The sequence below is a fragment of the Strongylocentrotus purpuratus genome, unplaced genomic scaffold (genome assembly GCF_000002235.5).
Source record: "Strongylocentrotus purpuratus isolate Spur 01 unplaced genomic scaffold, Spur_5.0 spur5_scaffold_1, whole genome shotgun sequence".
Taxonomy (NCBI): domain Eukaryota; kingdom Metazoa; phylum Echinodermata; class Echinoidea; order Camarodonta; family Strongylocentrotidae; genus Strongylocentrotus; species Strongylocentrotus purpuratus.
Genome location: NW_022145594.1, coordinates 12,696,152 through 12,705,949, shown reverse-complemented (window position 1 = coordinate 12,705,949; position 9,798 = coordinate 12,696,152). Strand labels below are relative to the sequence as shown.

At 38.2% G+C, this 9,798-nt stretch overlaps 1 protein-coding gene across 1 annotated transcript; it reads right to left on the bottom strand.

Annotated features, from left to right (window-relative positions):
* Window positions 1-1,161: 1,161 nt before the first annotated feature.
* LOC105438675 (trichohyalin-like) lies at window positions 1,162-5,335 on the bottom strand. Its single transcript, XM_011666792.2, has 5 exons — window positions 4,054-5,335; window positions 3,624-3,696; window positions 2,749-3,038; window positions 1,893-2,156; window positions 1,162-1,571 (listed from the first exon to the last, which is right to left on the bottom strand). Exons 1-5 carry the CDS (start codon window positions 5,330-5,332, stop codon window positions 1,162-1,164), a joined length of 2,316 nt encoding a protein of 771 aa, XP_011665094.2. The 5' UTR covers window positions 5,333-5,335.
* Window positions 5,336-9,798: the final 4,463 nt, after the last annotated feature.

Genomic DNA, 9,798 nt, shown 5'->3' with positions numbered 1-9,798 from the left:
TGCATAGACTAAATTATGATGCTACAACTATGATTTGTATTACGTAACATGAGAAAATTGATTATTTTCAACCTAGTTTTCCTTAAACATATCGTTGCAGTTGCTATATGCTTGTCTGTTTGTTTGTTTTATTTCCGTATAAAAAAGACATCATGCATTCGGTAAAACAATAACGAATATAATTATGAATTACAAGATAAAATAAATGACTGGATAGCCCAAATTCACCGTTATCGTTATGATGCCGCTGGTCTTCAATGGGGACAAGAAATGGTACAATAAAACAATGCAATATACATGAACAAACGACAAAGAAAAATGGCAAAACATAAACTTCCAAGCAAAATATAGTAAGAAATTAAATACCCAGGAGAAACAGTATAGAGAAAAGAAACTAGTATGTACAGAAACAAAATCGTGTGAAGTAAACTACAAATAATTTTGTATAACTTTATATCTAACACTCCGAACACAAGAGTCCTCGTCATTGCGAGGACGTAAGCGTCGAGCGCGGACACTATGTGGACTTTATGTCTCATGTATTTGACGCTCAATATGTAAATATGATTCTCAATATGTAAAATATGATTCTCAATATGTAAAATATGATTCTCAATATGTAAAATATGATTCCCAATATGTAAAATATGATTCTCAATATGTAAAATATGATTATGTTGTATCTTTCTATGGCAGAGATATAGCGTATGTATGGTTTATTTATTTATCGAATTCTGTTTTGTTAATTTGGTTACATGGCACCAGGCGCTGCTCAGTGGCTGCCGGGCTCACGATCAATTGGGCAAAAAGAATTGACATTTTCGGTTTAATAAAATTTGACTATTATTACGATTATTATTATTATTATTATTATTATTATTATTATTATTATCGATGCGTTTAAAAAATCTGATTAATCTGTACCAAAAAAAAAACACTTTTCTTGAGACGATAAAGGAAGCATAAATGTGTTAAGTCATGGTTATGCAAGATCCAGAATATATCACGGTATAGTTATAATAATTGACCTGTCAATGTACTTCTAAGTTTTGTAATTAAAAGGTCCCTTGCCTATTGGATAAATGTATAAGCAAGTTATATGTCTGAACTTGTAAAACAAAAACCATGTATACATTCACAATAAAGGATGTCCGTACATGTTTATCTACCGAATTCCTTGAAAGGAATATCAATGATTACTTTCATGAATAAAAGCATCAATAGTTTCTCCGAAGATGTCTCGGTCAAGGCGATATTAGAAAGTAAGTCGCCATAGTTAATGGTGGTATATTCTACACCCCTTTCATCCGATATGCTAGTTCCCTCATCGAACGGCTCGTTAGAAGACACATCTACGGATGTTTCTTGTACATCATCTGCGATATTGTTGATTGATGATTCTTCAGAATGTTGGTCCATGCCTTCACTCGCCTCCTCCCTTTGGTTCTTGGGTGACGTGTCGTCAGGAGTTTGGATAGTTGTTGCTGTAGGCTTATTGGTCTTGTTCTGTCCTCCTGAGGACCCTGGCACTTCTCCTATTTTCTGAGGGTGTTCTTGTCCTGTCAATCCTCCTACTTATCATAAAAGAAAATGAAAAAGATTAACGTCGGTGTTATTCAATACAAATCTTAGAATATTTCTAATTTCAACAAGTATGTCCACACCATCCTTTATAACGTTATCCATTATGATGAACTCCATCAACGTGTATTCATAAATCTTACCATATTAACGCGTTTTGAGGACATCATGATACGTGTTCGTACTCGTTTTAGAGTTCACTGTCGAATCATATTCATTCAATACGAACGCCAGTCATCTTTAAATGTATGAATAGCCACTTGCTTTATGATAACAGGCAATGCTGAATGTACCATTGCTAGGTTTCTCACCTCCGTGTGTTCCATGTACGCCATCAGTGCTGTGGTTTGAAACTACTTCAGAAAGTTTGTCCACGCATTCACTCGCCTCCTCCCCGTGGCTCTCGGAGGACTGGCCGTGTAGATGAGGCCTGCCAGTTGGTGCGGTAGGTTCCTTTGGGCTTGTCTGTCCTTCTGAGGACCGTTGTGCTGATGGTGAGTTATCTACCTCGGAATGCTGTCGAGAATCTTCTATTTCTAGACGGTGGCCGTTCACAGTATTTCCTTCTTTTTTTCCTAAACGGAGAGTTAGACAAACTTAACAAAGAAAGAACACGAACTTAAAGCATGGAAAACCAACTTCTTTTGTCTATGGACTGACTGAAATCGATTTCAAATCCGAATTAGGAAATTTATTATTGCTCGTATATATTCCAGATGTTTTCGTTTCAGAATAATAAACAGATTTATACTTTCTTTTGTTTCTGTTTTTTTTTAAGTTTAACCAAGCCTTATTATGAGATATCAAGATTAATAAATACAAAATTACTATTATTTATACCTAATCTAACATAGGTTAAGCAAAATGAAACCAATTTCAGCAAGATTGATGTCTTGTACCCCAAACCGTTTCATCTAAAAGGCATTAGCATAGTAATCAAATCCAAATTAATTAAAACGAAATAATGCACGATCGTACTGACTAGTCCTACTGCATTGTTTAAAACATGTAATGTGCAATCAAGAAGGACAATATTAGGAAGACAAGTGCATTGATGATTATAATTGATACAAAATATATATCACATATCAAACAAATAAAATAATAGCATTTTTTTTTTTTACTGGATGATGAGGTGTGGCCTAGAATCGATTTGTAATTAATTACCCTGTGGGACATAACGGTTAGCAAGGTCTAACAACTTAGCAGCCACAAGCGCCCTCCTCAGTTCGATCCGCTCATCTTCCCTGGACACACCTTCTCTCCATTGTATCAGCATGAGATGGGTTCCTCTACTGGTGACCTGTTCGTATCTCATGTTGGTCTTGAGAGCTCTCGCTATGTCACCCTGTATAATTCCTAGCTGACTACCCAAGCTATCGATCTTGGCCTCCTCGGAAAGATCGTCAGCTATCTGCTTCAAGATGTTTGCAAAATCATCATTGGTTGGTTCCTCCCTGAGATGTTTACAAAAATAGCATATTAGAAAAAAAATCAAATGGCTATTTTCTTTTTGTTTTGGCATATACAGGTATATATATTATAAACGTGTCGTGATAGAAATACGCATAACCACCCACAATGTGACAAGAAAGAAATACCGAAAGATATTAAATGTAGGTCAATAGCTGGTTCAGGTTGCAGAAGGATGTCCTGGCATTTCCAAGGAATTAATATGAGTTAACACTTATAAGAAGAAGACAAAGAAAAATAGATAATGAGGAGGAGAAGGTTAACGAACAAGAAGAGAGAGAAGGAGGTGGAGGAGAAGAAAAATAAACATAAGGAGAAGAAAGAGAAGAAGAAAATTATGACAAACAATAAAATGGAGTTTAGAAGATAAAGAAGAATGAAGATATTGAGGAAAATAAGGAGATGAAGAAAATAAGAAGAAATGACGATGTTGTTGTTCAAATGTGAAGATAAAATACACCACAAATGATTGAAATGTTTAAGTGATATTTTTTTTACTACTGATGTTGAGACAACTTTAAACTATCAGAAAGTTTTGTTAAAGTATATCTCCAAGTGTTTCAACTTACTCTGCTTGTGATGCATTGCTCCTTTCTGATTGATCTAATTCTCCCCTGGAATTATCTCCAGAGGACGTTATTCCTGTCATGAATGTAGAACAAGTTGAATAGGTTGAAATAATCCAGTTATAACTAATGAACATTTTATATTCCCAGATCGATTGTGGAATTCAAATTTCTTTTTAAAACATTAGTAAACAAAACTAATCGGATCATAACATCACATAATAACGCTATACACATGATAATTACACTTTTAAGCCCACGGTCTTTCTTTTTTTCCTTATAGACAATTTAACAGTCTGATAAGATATCATAAATGTGATCTATTATATACAATAAAACCCGAAGGCATAATGTAAAACAAAAAGTCTAATATAAATAGATTGACTTGGTAAAGTAAAGAGACTCAAGACAAATTAGTGCAAAACAGTCTTACCCCTCTGAGCTTGTTTTCCAGAAGTCAACCAGGGAATGAAACTCCATTGATGTGTCTCTGCTTTCTTCTTATGCTCTGCTGATCGTATCTCACTTTCTAGTTGAAGTTTGGTTCTCAGCTTCCAGGTCTCACGCTCAAGTTGCCCTATATTCTGTTCCTTATAGTCAAGCCCCTTCTTCCAGCTTAATTCTACTGACCGTTTTTCGTTCTCAAATCGCGCTCTGTCTTCCTCTCCTCCTTTCTTTAAATCTTCAACGTGCTGCCTTAGAGTCGTCTCATTTCGCTCTTTCTCAACTAAGATTTCTGTCAAAGCGTCTACGCGTTGTTGCTTAGACTCGAGTTTCTTCGTCATTTCTGCAGCCAATGAGCGTTTTTCTCTCTCACCTCTTGCTCTGTCTTCCTCTCTTCCTTTCTTTAATTCTCCAACCTGCTGTTTTAGAGTCGTCTCGTTTCGCTCTTTCTCCCATACGATTTCTGTCAAAGTGTCTACGCGATGTTGCACAGACTCGAGTTTCTTCGTCATTTCTGCAGCCAATGAGCGTTTTTCTTTCTCCCCTCTTGCTTTGTCTTCCTCTCTTCTTTTCTTTAATTCTCCAACCTGCTGTTTTAGAGTCGTCTCATTTCGCTCTTTCTCCCCTAAGATTTCTGTCAAAGCGTCTACGCGTTGTTGCTTAGACTCGAGTTTCTTCGTCATTTCTGTAGCCAATGAGCGTTTTTCTTTCTCCCCTCTTGCTCTGTCTTCCTCTCTTCCTTTCTCTAATTCTTCAACTTTCTGTCTTAGGGTCGTCTCGTTTCGCTCTCTCCCCTCCAGCATTTCCGTCAAGGTGTCTACACGTTGTTGCTTAGACTTTAATTTCTTCGTCATATCTGCACTGTTGAACTGTAGTCGCCCAATCTTAAGGCTCGCCGTCTTTTCTGTTCTTGTGAAGTTTTCTGCCATTGTTTTGATACGCAGATCCTTCGATTTTAGTTTCTCATCCAACTCTATTTCCCTCTGCCTGTTCTTTTCCGCATTTTCAGTCATAGCCCTATTACTTTGTTCACGCCTTTCCTGTTCAACCCTCATGGTATATTTTAGGCTTGCATTTTCACTGACTATGCTTTTGTGACTTGCACGGGACTCGTTGAGTACATGCTTCAAGTCTGCAATTCTTCTTTGAAGGAACTTCTTTTCTTCTTCTCGCTGTCTGATTTCTTCTTCGTGCCTCTTCCCTGCTTCTCTTTCCTGTTTAATCTCTTGCTCATAACTCTTAAGAAATGATGGATTGCTGTATAGCATCACTTTGTCAGCCTCACAGAGGCATCCATGTAGGAGATCAAGCCACTGCAACCGTTCCCCATCTGATAAATGGTCATTATGGCAAGGTACATCATATATGTCAGTGATCCCGTGTTTCGTTAGATCATGTTTTGCCTCCTCAATGGATTCACTTCCAACGCTAGTAAACACGACACAAAGAGGGTTGCGACCTATTCAATCCAAAAATGCTCAGTTTTAATCGAAAGAACTCTAAAAGTTATGATCATTAAAGGGCTTCTATCTACTACACATACATCAGCCAGTCATTTTTTTAAATAATAATTATTATTATTTGTTTAAATTCTTTTTATGGGGGGGGGGGGAGTGTTTTGACGCCACTATTTTTAAATATGAAACATTTCATCGGGTGCTATATGATTATTATTTTAATGAGAAAATACTGTACTTCCATAGACTTGTTATGTAATATATGCCTGCGTACCAAGAGGTAAGACTCAAAATACAATTCACAGAGGAAGGAGAGGGTATTACATTTTATGAAATTGAAAACGCGAAAGACATATAGTTTCCACGATATCAACGTTATCGGAATTAATGATGTGCTTAAAAATGTGCCGAATTGAATACAAAGAACATAAGATAAGTACTTGATAATATAAAGGTCATATTGCTTGTAGATATGTGCATATGATATAAAATAAATAATTATTGTTCCTCGACTGCTTCATGTTCTAGTCATAACTGATGATAAATTATTCTGTAGCAGGTTTCATTATCGATATACCAACTTATTTAATAGCAATGCAAATAACACAAATCACTATACATATAAACAATATTTACCAACCTGCATAATTGTATACAAAAGTTTCATGCGTGAACGTAAACTGTCTCTTAATGTTATTCATGTATTCATCTCTTTATTTATCTTAAACAATACGGTGGTGTATAGGTGGTGGTGGTGCATAGTGTGTATCAGTAGTGTAATTTTGTATAACTTTTAAATTGTTGAATTGAGATACACGTACGTATGTCTTCAGTTTATTGTCCTGCCTACCATTAACGATTAGAGGCGAACTCACCTGTAATCCCCTTTATAAACTCGATCCAGTGTTGGTTATGTTGCATCAGCTTCGTGCTGAAGATAAAAAACGAGAAAATGCACTGATTAAGAATCATTATTATTCACGTGTTGATGATTAAATGCTACGTTTACACTATGTTCCCGGCTACCACGGCAACCACGTTTCAGGCCACCGTGGACGAAACGGGATTGACGTGACACAACGCGGGGGACCGTATGGGCAAACGTGACAGGCCGTGATTGCCGTGGATACCGTGTCAGATTTTTAAACTGTCAAAAAATTTGCCACGGCAGTCACGGTGCGGATGAGAAACCTAGTAGGCCGTAGTAAAACCCCGACCCCCCCCCCCCCACTCCGGGGTCGGAATGACCCCATGCGTGTTACCATAATGTCCGGTAAAGGGGTACTTTTCGTGCGACGAAGTCCGGCACGAGAATTGTAAAAAAAAAAGGGGTGTATTAACTTTTCACCCGGAGATTTCTTTAAAAAGGGGGTTTTTTTTCGTTTTTTCTCTCATCTCTTTGGACTCCTGAGAAATTAATCCGAATTTAGGGGGGTACATTGAGCATTTTTCATGATTTAGGGGGGTCTCCAAGGCAGGAAAAGCCCGCAAAAATCCCGCGAAAGGGGGTTCGGAAATGTTGGCAGTCCTCAGATAGGGGGTGCTTTCAAAAAGAGGGAACGAGCATATGCGTACCCTAAATAACACTGAGTGGGGGGGGGGGGGCGGGAGTAAAACGGGGTGAACGTGACAGTCCGTAATAGGCCGTAACAAATCTTGGAGGTGGTCCGTAGTGAGACGGGAGGCCCGCACATTCCCCGGCGTATTACGGTCTTTTCAAGTTTTGTCTCGTTCTGCCACGTTTAGTGCACGTTTTGTCACGGTTGCTGCGCATTTTGTCCCGTTTTGCCACGTTTTGCCACGGTTTGTCACGGTTCTCACGGCAGGCCAGGGTGTATGGTAGCCGTTCTGTCGCGTTTAATCACGACGCATCCCGGCGTCTGACGGTTTAAGGGCGCGGCGCGTTGCGTTCTGACACGGCGCACGCGGTCGGGAGGTAGCATATAAAAGACGGGCGCGGCAGGAGCTTCATTCGAGTCTGAACAATCAACGATACATTACTGCATCTACAATAGGAAGAAAGAAGGTCAAGCTATGCCACCGAAGAAGCCAATACGTTCGAAGGCCCTCTGTTCTGCACCACCACCACCACCACCACCATTAGTATATAGAGGAGCAGGAATAGCCTGAAGATCCTCGCCGTTCACCCCCGCCAAATGAAGAGGAGCATGCTGCTGACCCGGTCCCTGAACTGGAACCTTAACCTGAGGCTGAGGAGGCTGGAGAGGCTGAGGAAGACGCACCAGCTAGGAGGAGGGCAGCCCCCAGGGTCGTCACCACCTTTACGGAGGATGAGAAGGAGCTCATCATTGACTTCCTCCAGCAGCATCCTACGCTGTACTCTAAGAGACTGGCTGGTTATAAAGACGCGGCAAAAGACAGACTGTGGACAGAGTAGGCCAGGCCACCGCCCATCACTGGAAACCAGACAAGCCCCAACCAAGAGAGAACGGCCAGCAGCACTAGCACTCAGCCAAGGAGAAGCCACAGGACGACGACCAGACCAGACCAGACCAGACGTCTGAAGATTTTCCTAAAGCTTATGTTTTTTTTCTTATATGGCAAAATTTATGATTTATGTAGGAAAATAAGTTGGATATTCTGCAATGAAAGCTATTTTAGGTTTCAGTGAGAGTTATTAGGAGACTTCACTATGATTAAAAGCAGGTTTAATTCATGTATTCAGCCCTGATTTAAGATAAATGACTATCATTTATGTATTGTGAAAGAATGTATAGGAAGACAAAGAAGTATTTAGATCACTGAGAAAATCGAAGGTTCATTTATTGATAACAAACTACAGTACGTTTATATGATTTACACAACAGAAAACAGACAAGAGATTTATTACTGTTCTTTTTGTTTTATTTCGGTTTGTTTTTATTATCGTTCTGTCAATAAAGCGGTATCTCAACAAAAGCATTTTCAGACTCTGGTCGTTTAACTCATTACGCATGATTGAAGTGGATGAAAGAATTGAATAGCATATATCATTTATATCATGTCTTCTTCCAATGAAAAAAGGGAAACTTTCCTTCCAGGTGACCATATATAAAAATACACAACTTATACAAAATGTTTAATATAAATACAATCATATACAAATATAAAATGCATACATATTATGAATAAATAAATAATAAATACATATAATTCAAATTACATAGAATATAAGGATAAAGGGAAGAAGACAAAAAGGAAGAAATAGAGAAGAATATAGAATGAGATACAATGATTGCTATTGTTTAGGAGGCCTTCTTTTTATACCGTGGGCACAATCGTGCTTCAAAGCTGCCCGGCGTCCACGTTTCATCCGTCGAAAGCCTTAGTCCGGCAGCCATCTCGATATACCTTGTTTTAGGGTCTATAGTTTGTTTTTTTTGTGGATTATAGTTCCTTAGACCATCAATCTGAAGAATCCGATTGCTGACACTCTGTCAGCATTGAGCAATTTGAGATATGTGACGTCATACAAAATGGCCGCCAAATCTCCTTTTTAACCCCAATTAATGATATAAAATGTGTTAACAGCATTTTACTACATTAAATGGCAGTCAAATATCTTGATTTTTTTTCTAGAATCATCACTTAATAAAATTGCGATGTTGTATGATCACAAATAATATGTAAATTTGCATAATTCGGAATAGCGCCCTCTATAGACACATTAACTTGCATAGTTCAAAATGATGGCCAAATACCAATTTCTAACATGAAATTATCATATGTCATGAGTCAGATGCACTGGATACAGTGAGTAAAAATTGTGCTGCACATTTATTTTTATTTTGTAATTTAATACTCAAAGAAACCACGATTGAATTTTATGCTCTCTGTCCCAAAGATATGAATGGCATATGGTGATAAATGCCCGTTTTCAGTGACAGCGTTAAGAAACTAAATTTGTATTCTAAGGTACTAGATTCGTTTATATGAACCTAAAAATTACGAACTATACTAATACGATACAGGACTATATTCGTTTATAAGTTTGCTTCAAAATCTTGAAGTTTGTTTAAAAGCCCTCTAAAGTGTTGGCAACCCTAAAATATTCCATGCGAAGAGGGTGTCATTTAACACTTAATTCTGCAAAATTATTCAAAACAAATGTGTTCGAAGTGAGGTCGTGACTGTAAGGCGTGCTTCCACACACATGTTTGCAAATGAGCTCTCATAACATTTTCTACAAACGCTTCAGTAGTTTGAGGTAGTGAGGCAAGGTTTGGGGACCAGCATAGCCACACGTTGATACAAGCCTCTGATATTGAGCTGGTTGT

Excerpts from the sequence above, each read along its gene's own strand:
- LOC105438675 (XM_011666792.2), bottom strand. The coding sequence starts at position 5,332 with ATGCTATACAGCAATCCATCATTTCTTAAGAGTTATGAGCAAGAGATT. Across the intron at positions 3,697-4,053 it reads TGGAAAACAAGCTCAGAGGG|GAATAACGTCCTCTGGAGAT; the intron begins GTAAGACTGTTT and ends CATTCATGACAG. Across the intron at positions 1,572-1,892 it reads CGTACATGGAACACACGGAG|GAGGATTGACAGGACAAGAA; the intron begins GTGAGAAACCTA and ends TATGATAAGTAG.